The 18,776-nt window shown below is 40.2% G+C and overlaps 2 protein-coding genes across 2 annotated transcripts; one reads left to right on the forward strand and one right to left on the reverse strand.

The window, feature by feature from the left end:
• On the forward strand, positions 1,268-2,209 carry LOC106502637 (olfactory receptor 1J2-like). The gene has a single exon (XM_013967770.2). The coding sequence runs from the start codon at positions 1,268-1,270 to the stop codon at positions 2,207-2,209; it is 942 nt and encodes a 313-aa protein (XP_013823224.2).
• Positions 7,599-8,558, reverse strand: LOC106502638 (olfactory receptor 1N2). Its single transcript, XM_013967771.2, has one exon. It carries the CDS (start codon positions 8,550-8,552, stop codon positions 7,599-7,601), a length of 954 nt encoding a protein of 317 aa, XP_013823225.1. The 5' UTR covers positions 8,553-8,558.

An 18,776-nucleotide genomic window follows, 5' to 3' on the forward strand; every position in this document is an offset into this window, starting at 1 on the left:
TGAGATGTTATTATGTTGCATAGAGAGGAAAGAGAATGTATTAAAAATTATATACTTTGTATATACAGGCTTCCTCTGTAGCTCAGTTGGTAAAGAATCCACCTACAATGCAGGAGACCCTGTTTAATTCCTGGGTCGGGAAGATCTGCTGGAGAAGGGATACGCTACCCACTCCAGTATTCTTGGGCTTCCCTTGTGGCTCAGCTGGTAAAGAATTCACTGGCAATGTGGGGGACATGGGTTTGATCCCTGGGTTGGGAAGATCCCCTGGAGAAGGGAAAGGCTACCCATTCCAGTTTTCTGGCCTGGAGAATTCCATGGACAGTACTTTGTATATATAAGATGTTACATCATCTCTTAGACTTCTATGTAGAAAATGAACCATAAATAAATTTGCATGAAATATTTGCTGGGAGTCAGATTGGTCTTTGTTTCTTAACATAACATAGGATCCCAGAGAATGTACAACCACCAAAGAGGAGGGAGTCTAAATAACATCAAATGGAAATCTGTCTTTCCAGGAAAGTTGGAACAGAGATGTCAGCAAGATTGAGGATGGTGGGGATGAGGAAGAAGAGATTGGAAACATAGGAGACACACACAGATTTCTTAGGGTCTTTAAACCATATTAAGGTTGTTTCACTTCGTCTTAAGATCCATGGGAATCCTTTGAGAATTTTTAAACAGGGGAAGTCATTTAGGTTTTCAAAAAAGAAATATAGGTTTTTAAAAGAATCTCTCTTTGGCTGCAGGAGGGAGAATGGATTAACATAATCCAGAGTTTCTTAAGGACCCTCTGTGAATTGAAAAAAAAAATACAAAATATGTGTATATGATGAGTGCTCTTTAGCAAATACAATACTTTTTATCGTTTCATATGAAAAGTATAACTGCCATACAAAATCTAACAATGGTTGTTGACATCAACTCTTCTAAAGGTTGCTGTGCAATGGTTGATGATCCTCACCACAGAGCACTCATGGGGGAGTAAAATAAATGGCTGCGTCATCATGTACTCACCCTCCGCGACACAAATAAATGAATGCTATTTTGCTAGTGAATCAAGAAAAGGTGGTTCTCTTTCACAGTCCCTCGCTGATAATTTTTTCTAATTCCCTTATGTGTCAACATATAAGGAGTATATAAGAAATACGTTGTTTCCCACTTCGCAAAATCAAATATATACTTTTTTACATGACTGCTAAAATTATTTCAGAGACCTTCATATTCTCAATCATTCTTCATCTGCAGCAGACAGGAGAGGAGAATGAGGAGGGAGAACCAGAGCAGCGTGTCTGAATTCCTCCTCCTGGGGCTCCCCATCCGGCCAGAGCAGCAGGGCGCGTTCTTTGCCCTGTTCCTGGGCGTGTACCTGACCACGGTGCTGGGCAACCTGCTCATCATCCTGCTCATCAGGCTGGACCCTCGTCTCCATACCCCCATGTACTTCTTCCTCAGCCACTTGGCCCTCACTGACGTCTCCTTCTCATCTGTCACCGTCCCTAAGATGCTAGTGAGCATGCACACCCAGGACCAATCCATCCCCTATGGAGGCTGCATAGCACAGATGTATTTTTTCATATTTTTTACTGATCTGGACAGCTTCCTTATTACCTCCATGGCGTATGACCGCTATGTTGCTGTATGTCGCCCCCTTCACTACACCACCATCATGAGGCAGGAGCTGTGTGCCTCCCTAGTGGCTGGATCCTGGATCCTGTCTGGTGCCAGCTCCCTTTCTCACACTCTCCTCCTGACCCAGCTATCCTTCTGTGCTGACCACACCATCCCCCATTTCTTCTGTGACCTTGGTGCTCTGCTCAAATTGTCCTGCTCAGACGTCTTCCTCAATGAGTTGGTCATGTTCACAGTAGGCGTGGTGGTCATTACTCTGCCATTCACATGCATCCTGCTATCTTATGGGTACATCGGGGCCACCGTTCTAAGGGTCCCTTCAACCAAAGGAATCTGCAAAGCATTGTCCACGTGTAGCTCCCATCTCTCTGTAGTGACTCTATACTATGGGTCAATATTTGGGCAGTATCTCTTCCCAACATTGAGCGATTTCATTGACAAGGACATCATTGTGGCTCTCATGTACACGGTGGTCACACCCATGTTGAATCCCTATATCTACAGCCTTAGGAACAAGGACATAAAAGGGGCCCTGGGGAAACTCTGCAGTAGAGCAATGCTTTTCTTCCAGTGACACCCAACTTTTATTTAAATCAGAACCTCATTTTGATTCATCTCTTGTATTTGATCTTTCCATTTGAATATAACTCAAAACTTTAATGTCTCCAAACCCTAAGAAAAATGATGGCATGTTGTATTAACTTGACAAATGTTCATTGACCAGAATTTCATTCCCTTATTAGCAGTACTATCCTGGTGTAGATAAAACTGTTGGTAGAAATGTAAGTTGGTTCAGTAACTATGGAAAACAGGATGGAGGTTTCCCAGAATTTCCATCTGATTTAGCAATCCCTCTCCTGGGCATATGCCCAAACAAAACTGTAATTCAAAAAGATATATGCACCCCTATTATGTTCATAGCAACACTATTTACAATAGTCAAGACATAGAAATAACCTAAATGTCCACCAACATTTAGATGAAGGGATAAAGAAGATATGGTATATATATACAATGGAGTACTACTCAGCCATAAAAAAGAATGAAATAACACCAGTAACAGCAACATGGATGGACCTAGGGGTTATCAATTGTACTTACATGAAGTAACTCAGAGAGAGAAAGGCAAATACATATGCTATCTCTTATACATGAAATCTAAAATATAACACAAATGAACTTATTTATGAAACAGATACAGACTCACAGACATAGAGAACAGACTTGTGGTTGCCAAGGAGAAGAGAAATGGGGGAGGGATGGACAAGAGGGTTAGCAGATGTAAACTATTATATATAGAATGGAGAAACAGCCATGTCCTATTGTATAGCACAGAGAACTATGTTCAGTACCTTATGATATACCATACAGTAAAGAATATTTTTAAAATGAATGCAAACTAGTACAGCCACTATGGAGAACAGTGTGGAGAGTCCTTAAAAAACTGGAAATAGAACTGCCTTATGACCCAGCAATCCCACTGCTGGGTATACACACCGAGGAAACCACAATTGAAAGAGACACGTGTACCCCAATGTTCATCGCAGCACTGTTTATAATAGCCAGGACATGGAAGCAACCTAGATGTCCATCAGCAGATGGATGGATAAGAAAGCTGTGGTACATATACACAATGGAGTATTACTCAGCCATTAAAAAGAATACATTTGAATCAGTTCTAATGAGGTGGGTGAAACTGGAGCTTATTATACAAAGTGAAGTAAGCCAGAAAGGAAAACACCAATACAGTATACTAACACATATATATGAAATTTAGAAAGATGGTAATGATAACCCTGTATGCGAGACAGCAAAAGAGACACAAATGTGTAGAGCGGACTTTTGGACTCTGGGAGAGGGAGAGGTGGGATGATTTGGGATAATGGCATTGAAACATGTATACTATCAGGTAAGAAACGAATCGCCAGTCCAGGTTCAATGCAGGATACAGGATGCTTGGGGCTGGTGCACTGGGATGACCCAGAGGGATGGTATGGGGAGGGAAGTGGGAGGGGGGTTCAGGATGGGGAACACGTGTATACCTGTGGCAGATTCATGTTGATGTATGGCAAAACAAATACAATATTGTAAAGTAATTAACCTCCAATTAAAATAAATAAATTTATATTAAAAAATAAAAATAAAATAAATAAATTTAAATTTAAAAATTGTAAAAATGTGTATCTATGTATAACTGAATTACTTTGCTATACAGCAGGGATTAACATGACATTGTAAATCAACTATACTTCAATAAAAAATTTAAAAAAAAACAGTGCTCTCCTTTGGAAACAACTTTTGATCAGAAAATGCTAAATTAATTTTATTACTTATTTCTACAACTTGAGGGCATTAATACAAAAATATACAGGTCATTTAGTTATCTTTTATTTGAGAATTTTGGAAACCGATATATTTTAGGCCCATAATCTCAGACTTTCACACTCCGAGAATCTAAAGAATTGCCTATATTATTACACTACACTCTTATGCAGACAATGCAGGATTTTCTTTTTTTGTTTATGGGTCTATTAAATCATAGAATCCAAACTGTCACTTAAATAAAAGGAAACGCATAACTTTCTGCCTGTGGTATAAAATGTTACAAAAACAGCTCTGACGATAGGAGAACCTGGAGGAGATCCAGACTGGCCAGGTATTTCCCCTTTGCCAGCACAGTGTGCTTGACATTGATTAGCCCCCAACACAGTCAGCAGTGAAAGCTCACTGAGTGCTGGCCTCCTTTGTATGTATAATGAAATGCACCAGATTATCCCAGTGCATAATCTCTGAAAATGTCATTGATTTTTGTTAATATCACTGCAGATTCAGCACTCTCTATCCTTCCTGGACTTCTTGCTTTCCCAAATAAAGAATGAAAGCAAGGCTTTTCAGACCTTACCACGCCTAAGAATTCCTGGAAAGCTTGTTCAAACAGAGATTCCTGAATCTATCTCCATGAATTCCAATTCCGCAGTTGTGGGACGAGATCCAAGAATTTGCATTTCTAACGAGCTCCCACACGATGTGGACACTGCAGATTTGTGAACAATAATTTGAAGATCAGTGAAAAATTAAACTATGGAAGTGGTGGGATGCAGGTTTATAACACCTTCCAAGAATTCTGGGAGAGTGGGTAGAGTGAAACCAGAGAACACTTGGATTATTTAGGGAATAGAGTAATCAGTGGTTCATGGTGATATTTTCAGATTAATTCTAGCTAAAGTAAATTCCTTTTTTCAGTTTCTAATAGAAGAGGATCTTTCCTGAGCTATCAGATTCTCTTCTCTCTTTCACACACACTACAGACATATCAGACACTGCTGACTGTATATTCAATGAAAAAAACCCAAAGCTTTGAAAAAAATGGCATCGTATGTTCACTGGTAGCTTCTTGTTTACATTAAGCTATGTGGAATTTCAGTGTGACTTGCAGTTTTGCTAATGTCACTCAAAAACATTTTAATATTTTATTTTTTAATTTATTTTTCATTTGGAGGAAAATTGCTTTACAAGGTTGTTTTCGTTTCTGCTGTGCAACAATGCTAATCAGCCATAATTATACATGTATCCCTTCCTTCCCCTCCCCCATTTTAATATTTTCAACTAACAGTTATTTCACATATGCTGCCAAAAACTGTACATCTGTTATAAAGAATTAGTTGATCTCAGAGCATCTGTACCTCCACAAAGGGACCTTTGAGTTCTTTTTTAATAATTAATTATTTTTGGCTATGCTGGGTCTTCGTTGCTTTGCATGGGCTTTCTCTAGGTGCAGCAATCAGGGGCTACGCTGTAGTTGTGGTGTGCAGGTTTCTCACTGCGGTAACTTCTCTTGTTGCAAAGTACAGGCTCTACACACATGGGCTTCAGCAGTTGTGGCTCAGGTGCTTAGTGGCTCAGGAGCTTAGCTGCTCCAGGGCAGGTGGAATCTTCCCGGACTAGGGATCAAACCAGTGTCCCCTGTATTGGCAGGCAAATTCTTATCCACTGGACCACCAGGGAAGTCCCACTTGAGTTCTTGACAGGACACTAAAAACGTTTTGTTGTATGATGCTATTCATGTCTAAAAGCCCTCATCTACCTTGCCATGTTTCTTGACACAGCACAAAGGATAGAACTTGTCTTGAATCCAATATTACGGGCATTGAGGCTACTTTACCCATCTTTTCCTTTTCTCTTTGTGTGTATGTGTCTGCCCTATGTAAAATGCAATATGTTTATCCAATTTTGTACATAAATATAGGACTAATTAGTATGCAGCCAGCATCTGGACTGGCATTTAGGGCTAAGGTGATGTCCCCAACTCTAGTCTGTTTGAGGTATGAAGATGGAAGTTAGAAATTTTGGTAGAAGCTTAGTATTTGATACACATGTAGAATATTTTGGTAGCAACTTTCTATTATTATTCATTTATTTCATTCATTAAGCTCTGACTTAGGCAATCCCTTAGGTGAATGAAGACAATCTGGCTGTGTTGTCTCTCTTTCCATGGGGTTCAACCTAGACTTCCATTCTTCATGTATTTTTATGGGTATTTTCAAAGTTCATGCTTCTCTTTTCAAAGGAGCAAGCTACAGGCCCTGGGGAACTAAGACAATGGAGCTCTTTAAAATAGATGCTTTGGAGATGCGAAAGTAACCTTGATCAGACAACCGACACAAGGCATTTCAAGTATAGTATAATTGTTAATAAAGTTTCACAATGAATCATTGTGTTAATTCAATAAGAGATAAACTGAAACTTAAAAACTTTAAGTGGATTGATGTATTGATGCTGTGTACATTCTATGTATATGTATAGAAGCAGAAATGTAGATATTACAATACAATAAAACTAAATTATTATAGAAAAGGAAAGCTATAAAATACCATGTGAAATAAATCCCATTTATGTAAACATAAAATTTTATGAATAAAAACCATTTTAGAAGGATAGAAAATGAATAACAGAAGTGTGAAGTACTTTGACTGTATCCTTTGTTTTCATGTCTATGTTAATATATTTGGATTGCCATCATAAAGCAGATTTCATTTTAAAAGCAGCAAATCAAAAAGGAATTTCCACTTAGGAGAAAAATCCCTCTTCACTTCCCAAGCTGTGACTTAACTAGGAGAAGCAGTAATCTGGAATAAATACTCAGAAAATACATGATAGCTTGAATTGCATTTGTTTCTAGTTAACCTCTTGTCCTAGTAATTCTTTATATAAACTGTGAATTCTATTTACTATTAATGATAGCTCTTGTGTATTAAATTGAGAAATTAACATCACTAGTAGAACTTAAGTCTCTAGTCTTATTTCCTGAGAAACTATTAGTTCATTTTTAAACAGCTTTATTGAGGTATATTTAACATATAAACATTGTATGTATTTAAATATTATGAAAAAAATAAAATGTACAGCTTGATATTTTGGTATGTATATGTTGTGAAATTATCACCATAGTCAAGTTGACTAATGTATTTATCACCTCCATATAATGGCCATTTTATTTTTGTGTGTTTGGTAAGAAGACTTAATTCAAGAGCCACCTTCATAGTACATGACAAGCACACAATACAGTGTCATTCACTATAGTTATCCTGCCAAATATTTGATCTCAAAAAACTCATTCATCTTGCATAACTGGAACTTTGTACATTATGCTAGGTGAAATAAGTCAGACACAGAAAGACAAATAGTGTATGATTTAACTTACTTGTGGCATCTAACACGGTCAAATCATAGAAGCAGAGAATAGAATGATGGTTGCCAGGGGCCCAGTGAAAGAATGGAAATGCCTTCTTTGTTAAACACCTAATTTTTTAATGTCTTGATAACTTTTCCTTAAATCAGCCTGAGAATAATGGAGCCATTCAAATGATGGAGAGCAGGGATTAATTCTAATTTTTTAATTTTTTAATTCTAATTAATTCTAATTAATTTTAATTCTAATTTTTCACCAAGATTGGCCATCACTGTCATGGTATAAAGATGGTTTTCCCACTGCCGAAGAGTTTACTCAAAGCCTCATTCATATCTTTATTCCTCAAGCTGTATATGAAAGGGTTCAGCATGGGAATAATCACCATATAGAGAATGGCAGCCCTGCTCTCCCTCTCTGCAGAGTGAGTTGATGGAGGAAGTAAATACACACCCATAAGAGACCCATAGAAGAGCAGGACCACTGTGAGGTGAGATCCACATGTCGAGAAGGCCTTCCACCGCCCTCCAGGAGATGAGATGCCAAACACAGCCCAGGAAATGCGGACGTAGGAGAGGACAATCAGCAGGAGGGGAGCAGTGAGGAACATCAGGCCCATGGTGATGATCATCAGCTCGTTAAGGCGGGTGTCTGAGCAGGCAAGCTTCAGGAGAGCACTGGGATCACAGAAGAAGTGGGGAATGGCCTTGTGGGCACAGAAGGCCACACGGGTCAGCAACAGTGTGTGTGTCAGTGCAGGACAGTTGGTTAGCACCCAGCATATGCTCAACATTAATGCACAGAGTTGGGGACTCATAGCTGTGCTGTAATGAAGTGGCTGACAGATGGCCACATAGCGGTCATATGCCATCACTGCCAGAAGTAAGTTGTCAAGGCCACCAAACACAAGGAGAAAATACAGCTGTGCAAAGCACCCAGAATAGGAGATGGTCTGACTCTGAGTATGCATGTTGACCAGCATTTTGGGGATGGAGGCAGAAGTGAAGCAGGCATCTGTTATTGATAGGTTGGCCAGAAAGAAGTACATGGGAGTATGGAGGTGAGGGTCAGAGGTGATGGCCAGGATGATGAGCAGGTTTCCCATCATAGTGACCAGGTACATGCCCAGGAAGATGACAAACAGGAGAGTTTGCTCCTCTGGCCGCTCAGAGATCCCTAGAAGGAGGAAGTCTGAAAGGGTGGTTTGGTTCACTCTGCTTCGTTTTCCCATCCTTTGTAGTTTTGCTATCTATGCAGATAAAACACTTCCACGTGTCAATATTTAAGTATTAGATCAATTCACAGATAATATCTGTGTAGCCCAAACTGTTCCAGGAAAAAAAGAAGTGGACCTTGCCCATGAGAATCTCTGGATGTCATTATGATGTGAGAAAATACACATGGAACTTTAGAGAACAGGCAAACCAATACCCATGCAAACTGAACCATGTCTTCATAGCTGTATATAGTAGGGTCCTCAGGAAAGTGATCAGTTTGACCAGAGAAGTCCATGTTGGCAATTGGAGGAGATAAGAATTGAGCATATCCTTAAAGGCAAGGTTGGAAAAGTCACTTTTGCTCACCAAGTAAAAAGGAAATACATGATCTTCCTTGCTGCCCCTCCCCCAACACCCACCCCTTGACATACACCATAGACAAGATAATCTATTTCTACTTGCCTCCTCAATCCCTAGAACTTGACCTCACCTATTTAGCTCCACTTTCTGTACTCTTACCTTACTAGGAACATGGATATATGGGCTGAGGCCAGGGAGTGTCATTCTCTGCATCCACAGTAGACAAACAGGACAGGGCTGCCCACCCTTGACCCTCATCACTCTCTCTCCTTTTTCCCTGAACTCTTCCCCTATTGCACATCTAGACATTTGAAAACTGGTATTTCTCTCCCCCTAGTCTCTTGGACATGAGCATGATCAGTACCTCTTTGTAGATGCTTGCTATGTTCCAGAGAACTTGATGGCACTCTTTTGTTTTTTCAAGTCTGGTAGGTATTATTCTCCTCCACAATTCTGCAAATGGTGCAATTGAGTCTTAGAAATATTTGATGTACTCAAGATCAGAAAGCTAATGAATGTGACTCAGCAGCAGGTGTGTCTGACTCCAGTGTCTGTGCCTTCCCTCTACACTTGTAGTCTAACTCTCTGATGTTTCTTTTCATCAAAGGGAAGGTAGAAGGAATCAGTGTCTGGTTCTCTGGGCTTGAAAATGGCCACTCTGATCTTCAGTTCTCCTAGGATTTAGAGCAAGCTTGTATAAGATGTCATTTCATGTCCTCCCTAACCTTATTAGATTTTGCCACTGTATTAGTACTCCATTTGTTCTTGGTTTATAGAGAGACTTCTAATCTTAGGCAGACATTCAGATCGGCTACCCTAGAAACTTTTGCCTGGTCCTTGGGCTGGGAAGGAAGGTGTTTGTACAAGTATGTGTGTTTGTCCCCTACCCATCCAGATTCTCTCACCTATCAGAGCATGGATTGGTTTCAAGCATATTCAGATTCTCCAGTTCCCTCTTGTGTGTGGGAAGTTCACAATAAGGAACTCCCTGAGACCTTTCTGACCTTGTAAAGCTGGGGTCTATTGAGTCCAGTGGTCATCAGGAATACCTAGAGTGTATAATGAATTTTTCAGACCTGGGAAGACAGGAGCCTTTCTTAGGGTTTTAAAGATCCCTAGAACATCATCCCCAAAGTGCTCATTAGAGCCAACCTCAGTGTCCCTTTGCAGCCTATTCTCTAGCCATCCTTGCCAAGGTCCTGGGAGAATAGAGGGCATCTCTTTCCCAGGGGTTAAGCTCTCAGATGGAACTTGGGGGTGAGATTCTGAGGCCTTTAGCTGGGATGCTGTGCACTCCAGCCTGACCAGCAGTCCTCCTGGGAACTCTTGCCTCTGCCCTGGACCATTTAATGCCAGTTTAACCAGGTTCTAGGTTAAACTGGATTGAGGGAGACATTAAGAGCTTAAAGTATAATGGTCCTGCTGGTGATTTCTCTAAATGGACTGTAGCCTGCCAGGCTCCTCTGACCATGGGATTATCTAGGCAAGAACACTGTAGTGGGTTGCCATGCCCTCCTCCAGGGGATCTTCCCAATCCAGGGATGGAATCTGCATCTCTTATGTCTCCTGCATTGGGAGGCAGGTTCTTTACCACTAGTGACACCTAGGTATTACCTCTCTAAACAGAGTAATGCTAAGAAGCAGCTCCCTCAAGTCCTAAACTCTCAGTTACATAAGGCAGCCTATGTAGAACACACCAGCCATAATATTTGATCCATAACCATGGCAAAGATGTAACATCTTCAGTATTGTCATTAATACTAGTAGTACTGGGACTTCCCTGGTGATTCAGTGGTTAAAACTTCACCTTCCAGTGCAGGAGGCATGGGTTTCTCCCTGGATGGGGAGTTAAGATCCCACAAGCCTCGGGGTCAAAAAACCAAAGCATGAAACAGAAACAATATTGTAAAAAATTCTATAAAGACTTTCAAAATGATCCATATAAAATATCTTTAAAAAAATACTGTAGTACTTACTGCACACTTTCTTTAATGATCTCAAGTAATACAAGTTTATTAGGATAAAGAAACTATTGTTATCCCTATTTCACAGATGAGAATACTGAGGCCCAGTGAAGATAATGACTTGACCAACTAAATGGAGAGGATGGAATTCCAATCTAGGTCTCCACTACACTAGAGTCCACTTTTTTTTTTTTTTGAGACAGATAGTGCAGGGTGTAGTGTTGGCAGACTGGAAAGGAGACAGAAGTAGAAAATCAGAACCTGGATGGAGACCTAGAGATGAAGAGTGCACACAGGGGAAGGAAAAAAGGAAGAAAGGATGGAGTGGCTTGAGTCCATGCTCTTAACCACTGTAATTTGTCCCAGTATCATTGCTGATTTTAATCATCAGCAATATCACTGGTACAGAATAATCTCATTTTCTATGTGAAAATCTCATTTTCTCTGTGTGTGCCTTTGGTTACTAGCAAGATCAACTACTTTTTTTTTTTATTTTTAACTATGAGTAATTATTCTTCAAATTATCCTGTTAATATATTTGTCTTTTTCCTATTGGGGTGTTTGTGGTTTTAAAATGGATATTAGATACAGTAAAACAAAATTAAAACATTTTATTTGGGGTGTTTTTTATGTCCTTGCCATTGAATATTTATAGAAGTTTTTTAAAAATTGATTTATTTATTTTAATTGGAGGCTAATTACTTTACAATATTCTGGTGTTTTTTGCCATACATTGACATGAATCAGCCATGGGTGTACATGTGTCCCCCATCCTGAATTCCCCTCCCAGCTCCCTCTCCATCCCATACCTCTGAGTTGGCCCAGTGCACTGGCTTTGAGTCCCTGTTTCATGCATCAAACTTGGACTGTTCATCTATTTTTTTAAATATAAATTTTTATTTTAATTGGAGGTTAATTACTTTACAATATTGTATTGGTTTTGCCATACATCAACATGAATCCACCACAGGTATACACGTGTTCCCCATCCTGAACCCCCCTCCCTCCTCCCTCCCTGTACCATCCCTCTGGGTCATCCCAGTGCACCAGCCCCAAGCATCCAGTATCATTCATTGAACCTGGACTGGCGATTCATTTCATATATGATATTATACATGTTTCAATGCCATTCTCCCAAATCATCCCACCCTCTCCCTCTGCCACATTGAAAGAGACACGTATACCCCAATGTTCATCACAGCACTGTTTATAATAGCCAGGACATGGAAGCAACCTAGATGTCTATCAGCAGATGAATGGATAAGAAAGCTGTGGTACATATACACAATGGAGTATTACTCAGCCGTTAAAAAGAATACATTTGAATCAGTTCTAATGAGGTGGATGAAACTGTAGCCTATTATACAGAGTGAAGTAAGCCAGAAAGAAAAACACCAATACAGTATACTAACACACATATATGGAATTTAGAAAGATGGTAATGATAACCCTGTATGCAAAACAGCAAAAAAGACACAGATGTATAGAACAGTCTTTTGTTCATCCATTTTTATAGAAGATTTTAAAATTATTTTTTAGTCAAAATTGACAGATATTTAGCTTTGTATTTTTCCCCATTGCTTTTATACTAAAAAGTCCTTTCCATCCTGTAGATCAAGGAAATTCCATTTAGTTCTTTCTTCTAGTTTTAAACACTACACTACGTTTTTCATTTACTTGCAATTTATGTTGCTGTGGGGTGAGAAAAAAGTACCTAGCTTTACTTTTAATTTTTCACATGTGGCTAATTTGATTGAGGGCATGAGAAGCAGGTGACAGAGGATGAGATTGGATGGCATCATCGATTCAATGGACATGAGTTTGAGCAAACTCAGGGAGATAGTGAAGGACAGGGAAGCCTGGTCGGCTGCAGTTCATGGGGTCACAAAGAGTCAGCAGACATGACTGAGTGACTAACAGCAGCAACAGTTTTATCAGTATCACTTTTTAGTAACTCATACATTCTCCATTTGTTTGTTAGGTCTGAACACCTATACCTGGCCTTTCCATATGTATCTGGGCTACTTACAGCACAGCAGCTGGCTTCAGAAATGGGGCATTTTGAGAACAAACCACCTAAGAAGTCATGACGGAAGTTGCAAGGTCTTCATAAAACCTAGCTTTGGAAATCTGAGAATCTTGCTTTCACTGTCTTCTAGAGAGCAATCAATCACTAAGGCCAGCCCAGTGACTAAGCGAAAGAAGTTAAGCTTTATCCCTCCATAGGAAGAATAGGAAAGAATTTGGGATCCTCTTTCATTTAGCACAGCCTGATCTCTTGACTCAAATTATTTATATTCTTCCCAAATTCAGAATAGACTTGTTCCTTCCAAAAAGCCTCAGAATCCACATGGACTACAGACTTGTCTAACTCAATGAAACTATGAGCCATGCAGTGTAGGGCCACCCATGATGGACAGCCACCCAAGATGGATGGTCATGGTGGAGAGTTCTGATAAAACATGGCCCACAGAAGAAGGGAATGGAAAGGCACTTCAGTATTCTTGCCTTGAGAATCCCATGAACAGTAAGAAAAGGCAAAAAGATAGGAACTGAAAGATGAACTCCCCAGGTCGGTAGTTGCCCAATATACTACTGGAGAACAGTAGAGAAATAACTCAGGAAAGAATGAAGAGATGGAGCCAAAGCAAAACAATGCCTAGTTTTGCATATGACTGGTGATGGAAGTAAAGTCCTATGCTGTAAACAACAATATTGCATAGGAACCTGGAATGTAGATCCATGAATCAAGGTAAATTGGAAGTGGTCAAGCAGGAGATGGCAAGAGTGAACACTGACATTTTAGTAAAGTGAACTAAATCAACTGGAAAGGGTGAATTTAACTCAGATGACCATTATATCTACTACTGTGGAAAAATTCCTTCTTCCCCTTAGAAGAAACGGAGTAGCCCTCATAGTCAACAAGAGTTCAAAATACAGTACTTGAGTGTAACCTGAAAAACGACAGAATGATCTCTGTTCGTTTCCAAGGCAAACCATTCAATATCACAGTAATCCACACCTATGACCCAACCAGTAATGCTAAAGAAGCTGAGGTTGAACAGTTCTATGAAGACCTACAAGACCTTCTAGAACTAACACACAAAAAAGATGTCCTTTTCATCATAGTGGACTGGAATGCAAAAGTAGGAAGTCAAGAGATACCTGGAGTAACAAGCAAATTTGGCCTTGGAATACAAAAGGAAGCAGGGCAAAGGTTAACAGAGTGTTGCCAAGAGAACGCACTGGTCATAGCAAACACCCTCTTCCTACAGCACAAGAGAAGACTCTATACATGGACATCACCAGATGGTCAATACTGAAATCAGATTGATTGCATTCTTTGCAGCCAAAAATGGAGAAGCTCTACACAGTCAGCAAAAACAAGATCGGGAGATGACTGTGGCTCAGGTCATGAACTCCTTATGCCAAATTCAGACTTAAAATTGAAGAAAGTGGGGAAAATCACTAGACCATTCAGGTATGACCTAAATCAAATCCCTGATGATTATACAGTGGAAGTGAGAAGTACATTCAAGGGATTAGATCTGATAGAGTGCCTGAAGAACTGTGGACAGAGATTCATGACATTGTACAAGAGGCAGTGATCAAGACCATTCCCAAGAAAAAGAAATGCAAAAAGGCAAAATGGTTGTCTGAGGAGGCCTTACAAATAGCTGAGAGAAGAAGAGAAGTGAAAAGCAAAGGAGAAAAGGAAAGATATACCCATTTGAATGCAGAGTTCCAAAGAAGAGCAAGGACAGATAAGAAAGCCTTCCTCAGGGATCAGTGCAAAGAAGTAGAGGAAAACAATAGAATGGGAAATTCTAGAGATCTCTTCAAGAAAATTAGAGATACCAAGGGAACATTTCATGCAAAGATGGGCACAATAAAGGACAGAAATGGTATGGACCTAACAAAAGCAGAAGACATTAAGAAGAGGTAACAAGAATACACAGAAGAACTATACAAAAAAGATCTTCATGACTGTGATAACCATGATGGTGTGATCACTCACCTATAGCCAGATGTCCTGGAATGCAGAGCCAAATAGGACTTAGGAAGCAGTCCTATGAACAAAGCTAGTGGAGGTGATGGAATTCCAGTTGAGTGATTTCAAATCCTAAAAAATGATGCTGTGAAAGTGCTACACTCAATATGTCAGCAAATGTTGAAAACTCAGCAGTGGCCACAGGACTGGAAAAGGTCAGTTTTCATTCCAGTCCCAAAGAAAGGCAATGCCAAATAATGTTCAGACTATCACACAATTGCACTCATCTCACACACTAGCAAATAAATACTCAAAATTCTCCAAGCCAGACTTCAACAGTACATGAACCATGAACTTCCAGATGTACAAGCTGGTTTTTTAAATATAAATTTATTTATTTTAATTGGAGGTTAATTACTTTATAATATTGTATTGGTTTTGCCATACATCAAGCTGGCCTTAGAAAAGGCAGAGGAACCAGAGATCAGATTGCCAACATCTGTTGGATCATGGAAAAAGCAAGAGAGTTCCAGAAAAACATCTACTTCTGCTTTATTGACTATGCCAAAGACTTTGACTATGTGGATCACAACAAACTGTGGAAAATTCTTCAAGAGATGGGAATACCAGACCATCTCATCTGCCTTCTGAGAAATCTGTATGCAGCTCAAGAAGCCACAGTGAGAACTGGACATGGGACAACAGACTGGCTCCAAATTGGGAAAGGAGTACATCAAGGCTATACACTATCACCCTGCTTATTTAACTTATATGCAGAGCACATCATGCGAAATGTTGGATGGATGAAGCATAAGTTGGAATCAAGATTGCTGGGAGAAATATCAATAACCTTAGATACACAGATGACATCACCCTTATGGCAGAAAGCAAAGAAGAACTAAAGAGCCTCTTGATGAAAGTGGAAAAGGAGAGGGAAAAAGTTGGCTTAAAACTCAACATTTAGAAAATGAAGATCATAGCGTCCGGAAACATCACTTCATGGCAAATAGATGGGGAAACAATGGAAACAGTGAGGGACTATTTTCTTGGGTTCCATAATCACTGAAGATGGTGATTGCAGCCATGAAATTAAAAGATGCTTGTTCCTTGGAAGAAAAGCTATGACTAACCTAGACAGCATATTCAAAAGCAGAGACATTACTTTGCCAACAAAGACCCATTGCCAGGAGCCAGCATGGGGAATCCCACCTGTGGCAAAGGTCATGAGGAAGGGGGCCTGACAAACGCAAAGGCGAGATCAGGCCTCAGGGGTCCCCCTGGATTTTCTTGAGCATCTATCCCCAAAAACCAGAGTCTACCTGCCTTACTGCATTATGCTTTCCACCTACTCTTCTGACATTACAGAGGGGCTGTCCCCCACCACCTTTCTCTGAAAGGAGTTAACTTAGAGCTCCAGTTAATAAGTCTCCTGGGTGTAACAAGAGTGTTTCAGTCCAAAAACTCCCCTGATGGCTCTCTAGCCTGCCTGACAAGTTTGTCCAGCCTCTTACAACCACACATGTGATTGTTCACAGCCTCCCAACCATAAGAGGCACAAGACACTCTAAAACTTTCTAAATACAGAGTCTTATGAGAAGTTAGAAATTATTAGTGTAGCATTAGTGGGTTTTTAGAAATATACTGGTGGAGGGTTTCAATGTTGAGCCAATATTTGCTGCTAAGTCTCCATATCCCTTGTCCCTTATATACATTGATATAACTCGCATATAGGAGGAGAAGGCAATGGCACCCCACTCCAGTACTCTTGCCTGGAAAATCCCATGGATGGAGGAGCCTGGTAGGCTGCAGTCCATGGGGTCGCTAAGTGTCAGACATGACTTAGTGACTTCACTTTCACTTTTCACTTTCACTTTTCACTTTCATGCATTGGAGAAGGAAATGGCAACCCACTCCAGTGTTCTTGCCTGGAGAATCCCAGGGACGGGGGAGCCTGGTGGGCTGCCATCTCTGGGGTCGCACAGAGTTGGACATGACTGAAGTGACTTAGCAGCAGCATATAGGAAAAATAAGTAATAATCTTTGATATTAATCACATTAAACCTTAGGCTAGTATATTTTTTTCTTGATTATACCCTTACCCTATAGGAATGTAATCTTATCTAGTACTTTCAGAGAGTGGCACCTAGCTTAAGAAAAATCACCTTTGGAGAAAATAAGTTTTCTGGTTGACTAATCATCATCAGAAAGGGTCATAAAATGTTAGCAGGCCTCTTGGCCAAAAGATGATGTAAATCACCTGAGAACTTTGTATATCGGAAGGAATGCAGAAAGAAAGTGTGGTTTCAATAAGGGTCAGGACTGCTGACCCTGCATGACTTTGTATTATCCATTGATCTCTATGTACAACTTAAAGTATAAAAGCTCTCCTGAAAAATAAAGAGATGGACCAGTTCCTGGAAAGACTGGTTTCCCCCGCGTCATCTTTTCTTGTTCTCTCCTTTTCAGGCTGAATTCCCATCTGGAGTACAGAGGCTCTCCATGTCTGCTTATTTGCCCTGGCTTCTAAGACCCACGTGAGAGGGAGCCCAACGTGGGGCACCCTCCGCTATTCAAGCGGGCGCCGGTGGCCTATGTAGACAGTGCTAGCCCCTTGTCTTGGGGCTTTATTGGTCTCCTGTGTAAACCAAGGAATACAGCCTCTTTTTCTCCTGTATTAATATAGCCTCTTTTTCTCCTCTATTTTCTCCACTACACTATTCTTTCCTAATCTCTCTTTATATCTCTAACTAAACAATTCTTTCCTAATAGCCAACTCCATCCCCGCTTCCAATTACCCTGGATCCACCGGGTCTGGACCCCAACAACCCATCTAGTCAAAGCTATGGTTTTTCCAGTAATCATGTATGGATCTGAGAGTTGGACTATAAAGAAAGCTGACACCAAAGAATTGATGCTTTTGAACTGTGGTGTTGGAGTAGACTCTTGAGAGTCCCGTGGACTGCAAGGAGATCAAACCAGTCAATCCTAAAGGAAATCAGTTCTGAATATTCATTGGAAGGACTGACGCTGAAACTGAAGCTTCAATACTTTGGCCATCTGATGTGAAGAACTGACTCATTGGAAAAGACTCTGACGCTGGGAAAGATTGAAGGCAGGAGGAGAAGGGGACGACAGAGATGAGATGATTGGATGGCATCACTGACTCAATGGACATGAGTTTGAGCAAGCTTTGGAGTTGCTGATGGACATGAACACCTGTTGTGCTGCAGTCGATGGGGTTGCAAAGAGTCAGACATGACTGAGTGACTGAACTGAACTGAAAAAGCTTCAGAATCTCATTCCATTGCAACATGAGGTCAAGGTCCAAGATCTTGTCATCTAAATGAGGTCCAAGTGGAAAAATGTCTCCTTAGATGCACCCCTCTATGTATTGTTCCTTTCAGTCTGAAGACCTTGGATTTTATTTCCTCTACACATATACCCAATACAAGAGTGATACAGACATGGGATAACTACAATGGAAATCATCTGGAAGTGGGAGAGTAGACAGGGAAGCAAGCGGGAAACTCAAACCTGTGTTTCATTCATTCTCATTGCTGCTGACACTCATTAATGGAAATTACCATAATTCATCTAATCTATTGTTGATAGCTATTTAGGTGATTTTCAGTTTGGTATTTTATAAATAGTGCTGGTATAAACATTTTTATCCAGACCTCTTGAGGAATGTGTATACACATTTTAGTTGGATATATGTTTGATAGTAGAATTTGGGAATCCTAGGTTTTGCATGGTTCAGCTTCAGTTTTTCAGAGTGATTGTTCTATGGTGTTGACAGTGGTTATCAGATTCTGGTTGCTCCAATCTCACTAACATTTGGTACAGTCTTTTTCATTTTAGCTATTCTGATAGATGTGTAGTAGTAACACATTGTAGGTTAAATTTAAGCTGTCCTGATGACC

Source organism: Capra hircus, chromosome 11 (genome assembly GCF_001704415.2).
Source record: "Capra hircus breed San Clemente chromosome 11, ASM170441v1, whole genome shotgun sequence".
In the NCBI taxonomy this organism is placed as follows: domain Eukaryota; kingdom Metazoa; phylum Chordata; class Mammalia; order Artiodactyla; family Bovidae; genus Capra; species Capra hircus.